This window comes from Leuciscus leuciscus (assembly GCF_965113295.1).
Source record: "Leuciscus leuciscus genome assembly, chromosome: 5".
Lineage (NCBI taxonomy): Eukaryota > Metazoa > Chordata > Actinopteri > Cypriniformes > Leuciscidae > Leuciscus > Leuciscus leuciscus.
The window spans coordinates 35,069,958-35,087,400 of NC_138729.1; the positions used below are offsets into that span (position 1 = coordinate 35,069,958).

Consider the following 17,443-nt stretch of genomic DNA (forward strand, 5'->3'; position numbering starts at 1 on the left):
TATTTCAGTTGGTTTTGTCAGGGAGGAAGGTAAGTTTTCTACTTTAATTAAATCGTATTTAAATAAGAACAGACTAGTACCTTGCCACAAGTAACATAAATCAACAATCAGTCAGTGTTGACTTTTTTCTTAAAAAGAAGAAGAAGGACATAGACAACACTTGACAGGAGAGCTTTCTAGAACCAGTAACATATAATGCTGTAGTCTGAAACGAAACTCTTAAATACTCCACAAATGGTTTACAAAAATTAAAATCATGCTTTTATTTTGTGTTACTGCGTCATCACAGCGCTTTTGAGGTCATCACTAAAAATGAAAGGTCAGTCGCACAAGCCCCGTGAAAAGCATTCTGGGATACAGTATGTAAACATCAGCCTCAACCCTGTCAGAGGAGATACCAATGCATTTTATACATAATGCAATTTTGAGCGGGCTTCTTTCTGTATGACTTTGCCCTTTAATACAAACGGGGGGCCCTCGACTTCGTGATTTATCGGGATGTGACTCTGATTTCAACAAGCGACAGTACTTCTGTGCAAGTGTCAGAATGCTAGCAGCTAGTTAGCTCGCTGCTGGCTCACATTCATGCGCTCATAGTTGTATAACATTTCACCGGATTCGACCGTTCTTCTTTGTTACCGGTGAGCTTGAAAGACATTCATCCAACTCGAGTAATGTTTTGTACACTGTGTTGACACTGACGACACTGTTGTAGTATTCGTCAGAGATTAGCGAGCTAGCCAATGAATGCTGCAGGTTAGCTGGACGTTGTTTTTTTGGCTGTAAACGGTAAAGCACAAGTTTTACTATTCTTCTTGAGTATATTTTCTGCACACGTTTCTGGTAATGTCTCATTGTTAACTCTTGGATTTTTCATATATACATTGTAACCTTACTCTCTAATTTACTTTACACACTGCACAATAGCAGGCCACATTCAACCTGTCAAAATACGCAGCTTTTGGGGATCAGGAATTAAGTGTGCACTAAATGCGTGAATCTAAACCTTTGGTATGGGGGTTGTGAATGATATTGTCACGGCTACTATAGAATGCATGCTTGTGATTTGTTTCTCAAACAAAAGCAACTCGTGTGTAAAGCCACGCCCCTTTAACGTTCCCCGAGGACAAGTTTAACAGCCATCAACAAGATGTCATTGTCTCCTGCAACTTCCTCTCCATTCATTACTTATGGATGAATTATGTCTGAAATTCTGCATTTTATATTGACTAAGATTTCAGTGTATCTACTTTTGCTACATTTTCCCTGAGCTAAAATATTTTTACATGGACAATCCACAGATAATTTAACTTTTAATAGTTATACATTTCGAAACTGGCATCTTTATATTTGTTTTGGGAGGCCTTCACCACAAAATTAAAATTGTCTCATATTCACCCTCATGTTTTCCCAAACCACTACGACTCATTTTCTTCTGGGGAACACAGAGATATTAACTTTGAAAGAAAGAATATTGGTGCAAGTGATGCCTTCGAACGGTTGCTTTGTTTTTTCATGTATACAATTTTATACTGTGTGACTCGTTTATTATTATTTAAATAGTTGGGGAATTGTCATAAATAATAATAAAAAAATATTAGATACTAATTAATAATTCAATGTTTCCCATTCATTAACTAGAGAATCTGTCCTGCCAGTTTCATAATGAACCGATTAAACTTCTCATAATAACATAACAGTTGTGTTTCGCGCCATTGCTTTGGCAAAGAAATGGACTTCCATAAGTTTGTTTGTTGAAAATGTATATATTTTTAACTCATTTTTTTATATATATTATAATGTTAGATGTAGTCTGTAAACCTTTAAAATAATCTGATTTCATGAATTCTAATTTTTACTTTTAATTTATAAGTTACCACATTGAACATTGTTAAAAGCAACCTTTTTTTTTGTTCTTCAAATTTTTCACAGCCCTCCAATAACTGGTGTGGGTACCTAGACCACAGTTTAAAAAAAAACCTGGCTTAGAGCATTGACACCTTTAAAAGCGGTGGTAGGGTTTTTATCAGTATTTCAACCGTGGCGTCCAGTTACTGCTGGAGCAATAAATCAGAAATCTGCAGAGGCAAAGGTTTTTTTTTTGTATGGCTATTTTATAGCTCTACGCTTTCATTTGTCCCAAAAATCTTGTAAAGTCTCTGTCACTGTGTGGAATGCAGCTTACCGTTCTAAGAACTCAAAGTATAATCTTTCTAAGAATTAAGTGAATTTCTTAGATTCTCAGCTTACTTCATCTCCTTGTTTGATTAGACACTGCAGTTGTAAATGTTTAACATTGTGAGTCAAGGACCAAAGATGAACTTTTTCTCTCTAAACTGAGACAGACTCATTTGGACATCTGTGTAGTTTAGACATATCTGCCATCACTCTGTTAGCTGTCAGTTGGATCCAAGCAATTCTAAACCAATTTTCGGCAGATGTTATTTGAGGGAGTTTATTTGGGCTTGGAAAAGTTACAAAATCAGGATTCTTTAGCTCTGAATCATTCTAAGTATGTGCTTGTGCTTTGTGTCATAAGGACCACTGGAAATGAAAAAGTGCTGAAGGTGTAAAGCCTTGTGTCTTCTGTCTGTATATCTAGCTCTGCTAGATCAGCAGTGAGGAAGAATATTCCTTGCGAGTGACAGTGAGATTGATAAACTATTACTTGGGAGAACTTTTAGGTGATTTTTTTTTAGAATAATAACATAAATAATTTTATTTTTAAGCATATCTATTTTCATTAAATCAACTTTATGTATTCTGTAATGATGCAATATGTATTTAACATTTATTTAAAATATATAAAATATAATATTATTTAAATTTATAGTAAATATTATATTAAATTATAATTTAAAAATAGGCTATGTGTGCATGGTATTTGGAGTTCTCTTCATGTTTTTAATGATACTTTAATGACAGTCAATTATGTATATTCCTGCAAACTTACATCCCTACTTCAAATATTCAATTACACTTTGATTACTTCAAAAACCTGTTGTAGTTTGCATATAAATGTTAGCCATTTTGTGAAACTAATGTATCTTATTATGTCCAGACAGCCCAGACGTCCTACTGTGAAGGATGGGTGTGAAAACCTTCACTCACAACTCTTCCAGCCACAGCCAGGAGCTTTTGGATAAGCTTAACACCCTGCGCAGTGAGGGCCACTTCTGTGACGTTACCATTCGTGTACAGGGCCAGCTGTTCTCAGCCCACAAAGTAGTACTAGCCTGCTGTAGTGACTTCCTTCGAGCGAAGCTGTCTGGGAAGCCGGCTGAAGAAGACACTGTGATTGTAGGTGAAGATAACAAACATGTGCTGGATCTTCAACACGTGACTGTCGCTGGTTTCGCCCCTCTTCTGGAATATGCCTACACGTCCACCCTGTCCATTAGTACGGAGAATATAATCGATGTACTCGCGGCGGCTAGCTACATGCAGATGTTTGCTGTAGCCAACACTTGCTCTGAGTTCATGAAGTCCAGTATCCTGTGGAACTCTGCATCCTCGGGAGCAGGAGGCCCTGGTAGCACCCTGCCCCCTGGTTTACACAGGCCCCAAGAGCCACCTGAAGGCCATGCGAGCTGCACCCTCGCCCCTGTAGATGCCCTCTCACCGTCTCCGGTCTCATCCGAGTGCAGTGTACCGGAGCGGCCCATCCCTGTGTGCCGCGAATCTAGGCGCAAGCGCAAAGGCTTTGCGAGCCCACAACCAGCATCCTCTACCTCTCCACAAGTCCCCAACCCCTCTCCCTCCTCTTCCTCCTTCCCAGAGAGTTCAGCGCAGGCTCTGGAACCATCTCTGGCCTTCTCCTGGTCATACCCCTTTGGTGTAGACCGGCGGTTTACGCCAGAGAAGTCAAAACTACCTGAAGGTCTCCTGGAAGCATCCGGAGCGTCGGGGCAGGACTCTAGTGGACGGGCACTGGTGGAGTATCTCGCCTGTGAGGGCCCGCGCAGCCTGGGGGTTGGGGGTGCGGCAGGGGTAGAGGAGGAGGAAGAAGATGATGTGCAGGTGAAGGTGGAGAGGCTGAGTGATGAAGAAGTGCATGAAGAGGCTTCTCAGCCGGTCAGTGCTCCACACAGTTCTCTCAGTGACCAGCAGACGGTTCCTGGCAATGAACACACCCAAGAAGATCTACTCATCAGCCCCCAGTCCTCATCCATTGGTAAGACTCCTTATATTCATACATACAATTTCTGGATTACACTTATTCTGTGATGAGCATGTATTTAACGTCTGTATTACATGGTTATTACGAGGTCTACTGTTCACAACGTTCGGGTAAGTATGTTTTTTTTTGTTTTTTTTTAAAGAAATTATACTTTTATTGAGCAAGAACTGTAAAAACATTTATACAAAGTTATGTCATGAAACTCTAGATGCAGGGTTCGTACGGTCATGGAAAAACCTGGAAAAGTAATGGAATTTTAAAATAGCAATTTCAAGGCCTGGAAAAATAAATAAACCCAGAAAGTTTTGGAAAAGTCGTGGAAATCAGTTTCAGAATATTTATATAATGGATTATATGTTTAAGTAAAAATATTGGTTAAACAAACTACAATACTTAACGCTCATTCGATCCATCCGACTGTTGCATTCCATCAGATTTCGTTGCAGCAGCGTTGAGCATTTTAACCAATCACACACGTTTCTGTTGAGCTTATGAATGTGATGACCAGTCCGAAGCGTAGTCATCACTGAAACTGAAAAGACTTTTATTCAGTGCATGTGCTGTCTGACTGAATTCTGACTGAAACTCGCGAATTCACCCATCATAAACAACAAAGTACAAATTCGATGTAAGAGAATCATATCGCAGTGTCATCAGCTTCCGTGATTTTAACGGGAGTGTTTGTGAGAGTGCTTAAACTCGCTCTAGACCCAAGATATGGACAGCTTCACAATCAGTCACATTCTCTGCTCCCTTTCTGTATACAGTTTATTCCAGTTAATATAATGTTTTCATCATGCTGATAAGATTATGTGAAGTATACATTTTCTAATGCCTAAAAAGCATTAAAATAATTCATAAATGGTTCTTGTTTTATCTGTGCAGCCAGAATATGACATGCAGTTTCCCCGAACACAAAAACAATTTATTGTATTCTATTACAATATCAAGAGCATGAATTGACCCTGTAATGAGTTTCTGTTAATTTGATCATTTATGAGTAACATTAAACAGTAAATAAACATTTATGCTATTTCAGATTTAGCTTCTGTTCCACCTTTGCTGTGTAAAGATGGCTTTTGTTAATGATACAATTTTATTGGTAACAGTCTTTATAGTATTCTGATTGATTTAAGTAGTTGGTATTCCAAACGTTTGTCTCTGGCACTGCCACCTTACTTGCTCTCAGCAGCGTGTTGTGTATGTATTGGCAGTTGCAAGTCCCGTACTTGCTCTGCAGCAGCAGCATAGCAGATCTATTCCGCCAAGACCAAACATATCAACATTGTTATATATCCATTACCATGCCAAACACTCCGAGAGTTGTCATGTCAGAAATAACATTACAATTTTTTTTTTTTTTTTTACTTTCTATTGATCAAAGAATCATGAAAAAGAGAATATTTTTTGTGCGCAAAACCCCCCAAAAATAACGCATGCGCGAGAACTGAGAAGATGACGCAGATGGGTCTCGATTTAGTGTTTAAAATGATTCTAAAGTGTGAATTTCCTGGATGTCCGAATCGTGAGAAACCAACAAGAAAACGTGAAAGTGCCTTACCAATGCCGCAAAATGAATGGCTTACCTTTCACACTTTCCCATCAAATGATCGTGAGCGTCATCTTCTCAGTTCTCGCGCATGCGTCGTGGCGCTCTCGTGAACTCACATCAGAGGCCCACACGGAATAAAATGAATAGTTGAATAAAGTCGTTATTTTTGGGGGGGTTTGCGCACAAAAAGTATTCTCGTCGCTTGATAAACTTAAGGTTGAGCCACTGTAGTCACTTGGACTATTTTAACAATGTCTTTACTAACTTTCTGGGCTGGCAGATGCAATTCAAAGCAGCCTATGAAGGAGTGAGCAAGCTCTCAGATTTCATCAAAAATATCTTAATTTGTGTTCCGAAGATGAACAAAAGTCTTATGGGGTTGGAACAGCATGAGGATGAGTAAATACTGCCAGAATTTTCATTTGGGTGAACTAACCCTTTAAGTCATTAATTGAAAATTACATATTAACCTCATATTTATCAGAACTTTACTCTTTGATTATTTCATGCACTTTTGAGAACTACAGAGTCAGTATCTGTTTAAAATAAACAACACAATATTGAGACATAGTTTTATTGGAGAAGAGGTTCAAAAAACAACGTTTTGCTCTCTCTTCAGGCTCCATGGATGAGGGGGTGACGGAGGGTCTCCAGTCCATGCAGGGCACTCCAAACACTACTGGTCACATGGAGGAGGATGAGAGGTAAGACCCCTTTGAGTGTCTGGGTTGTTTTTACAGAGTATCCTTTTACAGTGTCTCACTTTTATGATTGAACTAAAGGGCCCCTCTGAGGAGGGACATCATTTTTTAGACTTCTCATCATCGTCTTTCCTCATGTATACTTATTTATATGCAGTAGAGGCTTCTGTGATATTGTAGTGGCTATTAGGATGAAGATTTCTTGCCAAGAGGCCAGAGAAGCTAGTTGGCAGGCTTTCTGGAAACTTCTTGGACATGAATTTGCCTTTTGGAATACTGGAAGAGAAGGGAAATGGTATGATGCAAAACAAATGGGATCGAAAAAAAGACACTGCTGTCCATCTCAGGAGTAGGAGTCTGCTTTTATATGACAACTTGATATGCCTGACTAAATGTGTTATATGTTAGCCTTAAATCTTTTTGGGGTGATATCTGTGGACAGAGGAAATTGTAGCAGTACTGCAAATACACTTTCTTTCGTGGCACTTTCTTTAAATTCCTACCCAAATTTACATGTATTCCTTTCAAGGGTTCATGAAATGGAAAATCAAAATGTTCTTGATATTTACACATTTAAGAGGTTACTCTACAATAAAAACATACTACAATTAGCATGCTGAAACAGACCGTTGCAATCGTTTTAGTTGCCTTGGTTGATTTTCTTCTGACTCGGGCTCAAACCAATACGGCTCTGTTACGGCACTGGCCATTTTGAGCATCAAAAAACACATCACACATGCTGCGAGTGAGGACATAGATACGGTGCGATTAAGTTCACCAATCAAATTAGTGGGCAATTACTTGCATTTCTGAAAGAGGTAACCCCCCTTGTAACAGAGAGTGAAAGTGAAAATTAGGATGAATTCATTAATTTGACTAAATAATTTATTTTTGGTAATAAAAATATAAAAACATAATATAAAGAAAATGCACCCCTTTAACAGATTTTTAAATGTATGTCTTGTGAAGACAAACAGGACACCCATAAATCGATCTGTTGCACTAAGATTAAAGAAGATAGTGATATCACAGGTACACTACCATACCATTTTGTTAAATGTTTTTTAAAGAAGTCTCTTATTTTCACCAAGGCTGTAATCCAGTAACTGTATTATTCTGTACATTGTGAAATATTATTCCAATTTAAAATAAATGTTTTCTGTTTTAGTATATTTTCAAATGTAATTTATTCCTGTGATCCAAAGCTGGATTTTCAGCAGCATTACTCCAGTCTTCAGTGTCACTTGAAAGTTGTTGTGCTATTAATGTTTTTGTAGAAAAAAGCATGCTGAATTTTTTTATATTTTTCAGGATTGTTTGATGAGTGCAAAGTTCTAAAGAACATTTATTTGAAGTAGAAATTTCTTTTTCAACATCCTTACTAATTCAAATTCAAAACACATTCTTACTGATCCCAAAACTTTGGGAATATGGAGGCACATGTGCCACCCTGTTTCCTTTTTAGTCATTTAGATTTCTATTAAGAGTTTTTCAACTTAAAATAATTACTTGAGACAAGACAGATTTTTTTATAGAAAAGTTCTACAAGTCTCTTCATTAGTGACTACTAAGAGTCAGTGTGTAATTGGATCGTCTAATTAGTCTCTTTTCTTTTTTTCTTGTTGCTTTTCTCCAGGCTGGAGAATGTCCAGTACCCATACCACCTGTACATCAGTCCTTCCACCCGCCCAGGACTCAACGGTCCTGAACGGCCCTTCCAGTGTCCTACATGTGGCGTCCGCTTCACTCGAATACAGAATCTCAAACAGCACATGCTCATCCACTCTGGTGAGAGAGCCTCTGCTATTACAGGACTCCACACTGACCGTGACAGTGCATGATGTGAATGCTAAGAATTTGTTCTTTCTTTCTTCAAACACTATATTATATTCACTTTATATTCCTGATGCCTCACCCAGTGCTTGATTTAAGCCATGTCCTGCCCGATCCTGGAAAATAAACGATCTGGAATTAACAAGTGCATTGCATGGTGATAGTGCGTGTCTGCATGAGACAGAGCATGTGCGGCTTTGTTTTGCGCACAGTGAGCAGCGCAAAGTATGGAGAGTGTATATACCTGACAGATTATTTTATTAAAAATATGAAAAAATGTCAAAAAGACAGTCAAGCAAATAATTTTTTTTCATATCCGCGAGTAAAGCTGATGGTGTTTCTGATTTAAAAATAAATAAAAAATCCTGAGAAAATTAAACTGCACCCCTTGACAATTCTGCTAATACTAATCAGGATAGCAGGAGACATGAGCACCGGGAGTTAGATCAGTCAGAATCGGTGTAATAAAGAGGCAATGATGTCATCGGTGAGAGAGAATTTCACTGATCAACTGAATGATATTTGGTCTCCACGTAGCTATACGATACAGAATAATACACTAGGCTGTAGTTAGGGCCATGCAGACACTTGTGAATGATGCTCTTAGTTGTGCTATCACCGTTTATTGACGTCATTGTATGTTCAAGGAAAGCTGAAGTTGTAAGGTCAGTGTCGGCCACAGCGCCTTTTAATTGTTGTTTTGAATCTGGCAATTATTAATTTACAAGCTCTTTAAGCACTGGACTCATCCCATTTTTCTAATGATTTATGTACTGAAGCTTTATTGTTAAAATGTTTTAGGACAGCTGAAGACAGGTGGTAAGCTTTTAGACAGGATCCAGGAAAGACTTAATGTCGGGCTCTGTATTACATAAACTTCTTGTTTGCAGAAGAGTACAACATGATTCACCCTAATCGACTTGTTAGTTTATACAGAGGTGCCGTTTTGTTTGCTGTTGATTGTCCAAATAGAACTCATCACAGCGATTAGTTATGGACTGGTGAAAGCGATTGTATGCAATTGGTTTAGTTGTGGGTTATGTGACCAGCATGCCTATTGTGACACATTGCTGGAGTGAACCTTCACAATAAACATCCTGACTTATTTGTATGAGTAGGACGATGTTTTGGGTTATTTTGTCTTTTATTTAGCAGTTAGCACACAATAAACTCAAACAAAGACATTCTTGTTATGTCCATTTCAGTCTCATTCAACTTCATTATCATCTTTATTTGCTAATTATCTCCTGTTTTCTGATATGGATATGGTAGACAGTAATCTTTCATGGGTTTCCTCTACAGGTATTAAGCCATTCCAGTGTGACCGCTGCGGGAAAAAGTTTACGCGGGCTTACTCCTTGAAGATGCACCGGCTGAAGCACGAAGGTAAACGCTGTTTCCGGTGCCAGATCTGTAGCGCCACTTTCACTTCCTTCGGTGAATATAAGCACCACATGAGGGTGTCTCGCCACATCATCCGCAAGCCTCGGATTTACGAGTGCAAAACGTGCGGCGCCATGTTTACCAACTCCGGCAATTTAATCGTACACCTGAGGAGTCTCAACCATGAGGCGTCAGAACTAGCAAACTACTTCCAGACCAGGTGAGGAGGAGCTGAACATTCTAAGAAAATATGTAGAAGTACAAATTTAGTTTTGTACGGTCGGCCGTTCATCTCATGTTGAGGAGGTAGCAGATGCGTTTTTGAATTGAGGGGGGGGGATTATTTAACTGTATTGAAGAATATATGTATAAGGTGAAACACTTTACAATAAGGTTCAATTCGTTGACATTAGTTAATGTATTGGGTGTCATGAATTAACAAAGATCATTACCTTTAAATAATTTCTTAAGGTATTTTTATTAATTTAAAAGAAGCCTGTTGTGCTCAACAAGGCTGCATTTATTTCATTAAATACAGTAAAAAAAAAAAGTTATATTGTAAAAAATTATTACAATTTAATATAACTTTACTATTTGAGAATATTTTCAAATGTAATTTATTCTTGTAATCTATTCTTCAGTGTCACATGATCCTTCATAAATCATTCTAATATGCGGATTTGGTGCTCAAGAATGAATACTTTCTTATTATTATCAATGTTGAAAACAGTTATGCTGGTTAATATTTTTTGTGGAAATCGTAATTCCGTTGTGGAAACCGGAAAGTCAGTCAAAAAAATTAAAAATGTATCATACATTTTTTGGTAACAATGTAAAAGTTTTTACTGTAACTTTTGATAAAATTAATGCATCCTTGCTGCATCATTTTTTTTTTTCTATCTTGATAAAAAAAAAAATCTTACTGTACCCCAAACTTTTGAACAGTATTAATGTGTGTTCTTAATACATAAACTAATGTTAATTTATATAACTTCAATACACTATGAACATACATAAATTAATAGTATATTTATAAATTAACAATAACCTATTAATGAATTCTGTAATAATTATTGTTAGTTGATTCATGATACCCAGTGCATGAACTAATGTTAACTAATATAACCTTATTATAAAGTATTACAGATGTATTTTTAATGACTGAAGATGACAGTTTTTTCTCGTTGAGGTGTGACTGACAAAATTCTTCTATCAGATGAAATGTCTTTCCTGCTGAGTTTTAACAGGTTTACCCCAGTCCAGGCTAACGCCCAGTTCCATTGTGTTTTATTTGGAAGACCGTTAATTACTGAATAGAGCTTTCAGGAAATCACTGAAATCTCCTCTATTGACTGTCCTGATCCGTATTATGCTTATGTTTATTTTTTCCTGAATAGATTTAACACACGCGCACACCCTTCAGTTTTTCTTGCATTCTATTCTTAAAATTGCACGTGTATTTCTCTTAGATGTGTTCTTCAGAAAGAAAAAAATTAAGTGACTTTCCTGTTTGAAACAAGTATTTTCTAAATGAAATAATCATGGCTTTGATTCCATTTTGGAAGTAGTGAGAGTTGGACTGTGTATTAGAAAAAGAAGCTTTGCGATGTAAACAGTTGGAGCGGGCAGGGAAATCAATCCTATCCTGAATAGGTTTTTTAAGTGAAGTTCTCAAAAAAGCTTAGTGGAGACTGTAAGAGACATTCGTCTGAGGTAATCTTCATGACGCTAGCCCTTCATTAAAGCAGAGGGAAGGGAGTCAGGTGCATTTATGCATTGAGCTCCTGCAACACGTAGACTCCCTTATGTCATCCAACTGTTTATTTGATTTAAGCCCTCTCGCTCTTAGGATCTTTGTGGTCTATTCATCTTTGTCAGGCACAAATAAACAGTGTCAATGAAAGCTACAGTGCTGAGGCAATAGTTTGGCTTCTTAAGAGAGGGAGCGGTCATGTAGTGTATCCCGATGAAGTTTTATTATTGTGATTACAAGAAACGGTCGGCATTAAAGTCAGACTTTTCAGAGATCTTTGATGGACTTAATGTTTAATTGTAATTTTAAGATGAACAAACAAGTACAAATTGAAAAGTGCTAACTGGGTTAATTAGGCATCTCGCATGACATTTAAAAAAATTATTTTGAAAAAAATTTCCTGTCAATATTTTGCTTTAAAGTTTGTGCTAAGGACTTTAAATTCGGAAATCAATGTCGAGACTGCAAAGACTTACTGTAAAGAAATAGGAAATTATGTCATTAGAATCTAAATCCTATTCATGGATTAAGCTATCAGTGTTTGAATTGTAATTTCTTGCTATATCACTTTTTCTGCCAAGCCACAATCCTCAATCTAATTTTGAAGCTTCCATTTTGACTTTTAGTTTAGATAGCTGAAGTGTTTTGCCTGAGGACATTTTGCCAAAGTTTATTGCTAGACATGAACATGCAAGGACTGGCTGTTCGTGGAAAAAAAAATCCAAAGAATCTTAGACTCGTATACCAAACTTGGAACACAATCTTGGGTTAATCATAAGAAATTACTGTTTTGTTTTTTGACAAACTTGCGCCTGAGTGGTTTGACATCCTCTGATTGTGGCTTCACAGAGGAGATTGAAAGCAATAACTTTTACATTTTAATAACCTATTTTTGTGTTTTAGCCCCATAATTTTTCATAAAGAAGTTTGAGCTTTTATGCTAAAAAGCCAATGAAGATACTAAGATTGTGAAATATCATCGTAAAGATCATTAAACTTGTCAGTTTTATCTCATGTTAAGTTAGTATTGATGGCAGTGATGATTTTCTGAACATTGGCGCTTTCTCCCTTTTGTTGCCCTAGTGAGTTCCTCCTCCCAGACTACCTGAGTCACATGCAAGAGGAAGAGGGTCTGGGACACTTTGAGATGAGTGAGCACACCTTTGAAGCTTCTTCCTCCTCTTCCTCAGTCCAAACACCAGTTATCTCTCAAGTTTCCTCTACCATGAACTATGACACCCACACTTCTGCACCTCCTTCCCAAACCCCAAACCCCAGATCAGGGCAGGAAGGGGAGGGCACACCAGGGGACCATCCCAAGTCCACCACTGCTGTTACCTCTCTACAAGACCCAGAGGAAGATGAGGTAGAGAAGGAGAGAGGGGGGAGAAAGAAGAAAAGACTTGTGTCAATTACAATTGAGTGAAAACGTTCCATACATGTAAACATGTATAATAACAGTCCTGTTGCACACTCAGTACTTCTGTTGTTGACGTCTCGTTACAGATTACAAATCTGATGTGTTCCATTATCAAAAAGTGTAATGCCTTTTGATATTTGTTCATTCTGATTTGTTGGGGTTACTTTAAAATTCAAGTCAAGTCACCTTTATTTATATAGCGCTTCATACAATAGATTGTTTCAAATCAGCTTTACAGTGATAACAGGAAAATAGTGATTCAATGATACAAACAGAATTCAATTCTGCTGTGAAGCAGCTCTAAAAAGACAATTGTAAACAGTCATTTGTTTGTTCCAATTGTTGTAATATCACATTTGATTTGCAAATCTTTCTGAAAGAACATCACAATTCTAAATTTAAAAACATAAACAAACTCGAAATAAAAAAAGTGACTTTTTTATTTATTAGTAACCCATTATTATCTGTGACTATAATGAATTTGTTCCATTGAACATATTATTATTTTATATTATATAATTTTTTAACCACTTTGTGGCAGTGTCGAAAATAATCTAATTGTACAAATGTGGTGTTTTTTGCATAACATTGAACTATAACTGATCTCTTTTTATTATTTTTCTTCTTTTTCTCCTATTTAATGTCTGCGCCTGAACTATAGCAAACTGCCCCTTCTGACTGTAAACAAACCTGTTATAAACTGGGAAGCTTCGACCCCCTGAGGACCCTTCCTAAAAAAAATGTGAAAGTCTGTGTTACTACTTCCATGTGTGTTCAGAGCGGAAACAAAACACTGAACCTGACTGGCACAAAACAACCATGAAACCTTATTAATGGGCTGTTGTGCGTGGATGGTGACTAATCTAATGAGTGTATATGTGAAGAGTAGCCCTGTTTTCCTAGCCCTCTTTTCTGCTGTGTGTGTAATGCTGCTAAATTTTGTAAACTGTGCCTCTTGCCCAGCTCTCCGAACCACTCGTCAATTCGATCTAAAGAGCTGTATGTGAATTATTTTAGTTTAACATTGTTCTTTTGATTGTGACATATGGATGAAAAGGGTCACGTTTTAATAGAGTGGAAGGTGATATTTCCATAGCCTTTCCCATTTTATTGCTGTTGGAATTATTCTATGGAATTTTTCTCCATAACTTGATGCCATAGTTGTATGTGCCTAACAGTCTCCAAAACAAAGTTTATGAACATCTTGTGACTATGGCATGAGCCTTGATTGAAGATATGTAGCATTTATTTTGTTTGGTGATTGTAATGATCGTGTATCTTGCGTACAAATCTGCTTCCTCCATGTGATATTGCACCTGGCAATCAGTCTCGAAGCTGCTCCATTCCAACATTTTGTAGGGAACAAACATTTTAATAGGCTTTGTGCAATATTGTTTCGGATGATTCACGTGTTCCAAAATGAAATTATGTGAATTAAAACATTTTATACTGCAGTGGACAATGAGCTGAATGAGTGAAGATAATGAACTGCGGGAGGGGGATAGTCGAGGGAATAAGCTAAAGCATGTACCCTTCGATAAACAGTTCATAAGAAATACAAGGAGCGATAGAAATCATATTGTGTTACAAAAACTAGGTTGCAATATCATTCTCTGATGTCATTTCCCTTGAGATGGTCTCCCGCTCATCTCACTCTCTCCATTTTTGCAACCACCGGCTGTTGCTCAAACTCAATTACTTCATAGTCTGAGAGTTTGTAGTGACGCATTTATCCATAAGACAATATTGGCTGTCTGTCCCAGATTGCTCTTTGTGCTACTTGCATGTTTTCCGTGCAAATAGAAATATGGGGGGAATCAATATAGCATGGGTTGATTCGTTTGTTGGATGTCGTTTCAGATATGTGCAACTACCATTTTGTATACAATATTCAATATTTGGTGTTCAATTGTTTGAGCAGAAAGAAAACGTGATATTTCAGTAGTCATAATGCTTTTTTCCAAAATCTGCATCGATGACGGTTACCTTGTAAAGTGTCAATTTGTACATTTGTAATATCAATGTAAGTGTGAGTAGTTATTTGACTTGAGCCTTGTAGTGTTCGCTTTTGTGACCATGTCTTAATGGTATATACTCTATATTCTTTTTTTAAAGCCTATTGTTTTAGTCGTATCTTGTGCCTTTGGATATTGGATCTGTATTGTATTTTAATTGGCATAAACATGCATTGATATGAATTCATAATGTTTTGTAGACAGAATGCTGGTAGACTTCAAATGTAGCTTGAAACTAAAAATATTTTTGAAGTGCTATTCGACACGGTTTAAACTGTATGTTTTTTGTTTATTTTCATAAAGAAAAATGTATTAGTCATTTTGTATCCTTTCAGTGGTTCTTATCATCTGTTTCTGTGCCAATTCAGATTTATTGAATGATGTTTTGTAAAAACATTATGTACATTAAGATTTACAGTAAATGGTTACAGCCTGAGACTCCAAGTGTGCCTAAATTCATTGCTTCCATTTTTATTGCTAAATAGTCATTCGGGTTTATGTTCTTAAAATGATCCTACACACATGTACACTACCATTCAAAGTTTTTTTTTGAAAACAAATAATACTCTTATTCAGCTAGGATACATTAAATTAATTAAAACGGGGGTGGGGGGAAAATTCAAATAAATGCTTTTTTTTTTACTTTCAAGGAATACTGAATAAAATGTATCAAAAGTTCCCCAAAACATTAAGCAGCACACCTGTTTTCAATATTGATAATAATAAATGTTTCTCAAGCACCAAATCAGCATATTATGATTTCTAAACAAAGTAGATTAAATCAGATTCTTACTGTATATGTACATGACATCATGTTCGTCAACTGCTGAGAAAGTTATTTGCAAGGCTATTGAATGACATTTTGATATATTTTATAGAATGGTTTGATGGTATGACGCTTCTAGCCCAGAACAAGCTCTGGTGTGTGGAGGGACACTAATAAGGAAATTCTTGGCAACCAGGTGCACAAACACATGCTAAAAGAAACAACTAGAGGCTTTTAGTTTTGCCTTGGCCTCCTAGATGAAGTTTTGTGACACAGCACAGTATTTGCAGACTCCAAGCACCTGCTTGTGATTTGGTGTCCTCCGGCTGTCTGACCCACAACAGCTCTGGAGGGGTGGTTAAAGAAAGCCCTCAAAATGGGTCAAGTCAGATAATGTTCACAAAATAAATGGTTCTGATTCATTGCAAATTAACTACTATCTAACTACTAAATGTCAAAAATTGGTCCAGAATCTATTTTATAATCATGTCCGTGACATTGACCACTTTTAATTCCCTTTCGTTCAGTCACCACGAGTTACATCAGTGAATGACGAAATGGGGGTTTCGCTTAGAAGCCTATCACCTTTGAGTTCTAGAAAACAAGCCAATGGCAAAACAATGCCATGGGTCTGCGGAATTTGCATAGCGCAACTCCGCCCCACCACGTGGGTATAAAAGGAGAAACATGTTGCTAACAATCTTGCATCATGTTTTTGCTTCGGAGCCAAGAGTTTTCTTCACTCCTCTGCAAGCCTTTTCTGAGTTCTACGAGACAAGCAACTCCTCAGTGCTGTTGGTGTTACGCCGTGTTCCAGCGAGATCACATTGCCTGCTGCTGGTCTGTGCAGTGATCTGCCAACAGTGAGTGTTTATCCCTGGGTGCTTCAACACACTGTCAAGCTTTTATTCTCTCCTCTCTAAAAGAGCTGCACGTGGCACGTCTTTTTAAAGATGTCTCGCCCATGTATTTCTGGGTGCTGTAGACAGGTGTTGTCTTTTGATGGGCACGATCGCTGCCTGGCGTGTTTGGGCATAATCACGCTCGGGCAGCTTTCGCGGATGAGTCATGTTCTCATTGCGGGAACCTGACCATCGCAATGTTGCGATTGAGACTCAATGACCTCCGTAGAGGTAGAGTCCCCTCCGCCACACCCCAATCTGTTTCCTCCACGAGAGGGGATACTTTGGCTGGTGGCCAGGGTGATCTGAGGGTCACGGTGTGGAACAAAGCCCCAACGATTCTTCCTCTGACCACACCCCCATCTTGCACATTGCAACCCGTGAGGTGGCCGGATGAGGTCGCGGGCCCGTCTTCGGACGCGCCCCGTGTTTCATTCGGCGCTCCAGAAGATGACACCATGTCTATCGCTGCATCACAAGGTGGGCTAGAGTCTTCTGGAGATGAAGACTCGGCTGTGCTGCCTCCTTCGGGTGTGCCAGCACTGCCCGAGTCTGATTGACTGCCATGCTTTCCCGTGCAGCTGCGAGCATCGAGCTTGAGTGGAACCCTCTGCCCTGTCCAGAGCGCTCAAAGCTGGACGATTGGTTTTTGGGGGCGGCCCCAATACCTTTCTTCCCGGAGGTGCATGAAGAGGTCATGCGGTCCTGGAAGTCTCCTTTGACTTCCCGTGATCGTTCATCGACCTCTTCCGCCTTCTCTACCCTCGACAGGGCCGCAGCTAAAGGGTACACCGGGGTCCTCCCGGTGGAGCGCTCTGTGGCGATGCAGCTGTGTCCCCAGAGCGCTTCTACCTGGTGTGGTGATCCTAAGCACCCCTCCAAAGCCTGTAGGTTCTCGTCTACTCAGGTGGCAAAGAACTAAAGAGCTGCGGGGCAGG

At 38.3% G+C, this 17,443-nt stretch overlaps 1 protein-coding gene across 3 annotated transcripts; it reads left to right on the top strand.

Annotated features, from left to right (window-relative positions):
- Positions 1-317: 317 nt before the first annotated feature.
- zbtb44 (zinc finger and BTB domain containing 44) lies at positions 318-15,273 on the top strand. 3 transcript variants are annotated; one of them, XM_082169395.1, is made up of 6 exons: positions 318-641; positions 3,066-4,174; positions 6,352-6,436; positions 8,070-8,221; positions 9,569-9,869; positions 12,486-15,273. In XM_082169395.1, the coding sequence occupies exons 2-6, from the start codon at positions 3,088-3,090 to the stop codon at positions 12,826-12,828; spliced, it is 1,968 nt and encodes a 655-aa protein (XP_082025521.1). In that variant the 5' UTR covers positions 318-641; positions 3,066-3,087; the 3' UTR covers positions 12,829-15,273. The 3 variants fall into 3 exon arrangements, with proteins under 3 accessions (XP_082025521.1, XP_082025520.1, XP_082025522.1); XM_082169394.1 differs by having other exon boundaries at positions 319-641; positions 3,062-4,174; XM_082169396.1 differs by having other exon boundaries at positions 319-641; positions 3,062-4,174; positions 9,569-9,652; positions 12,486-12,648.
- Positions 15,274-17,443: the final 2,170 nt, after the last annotated feature.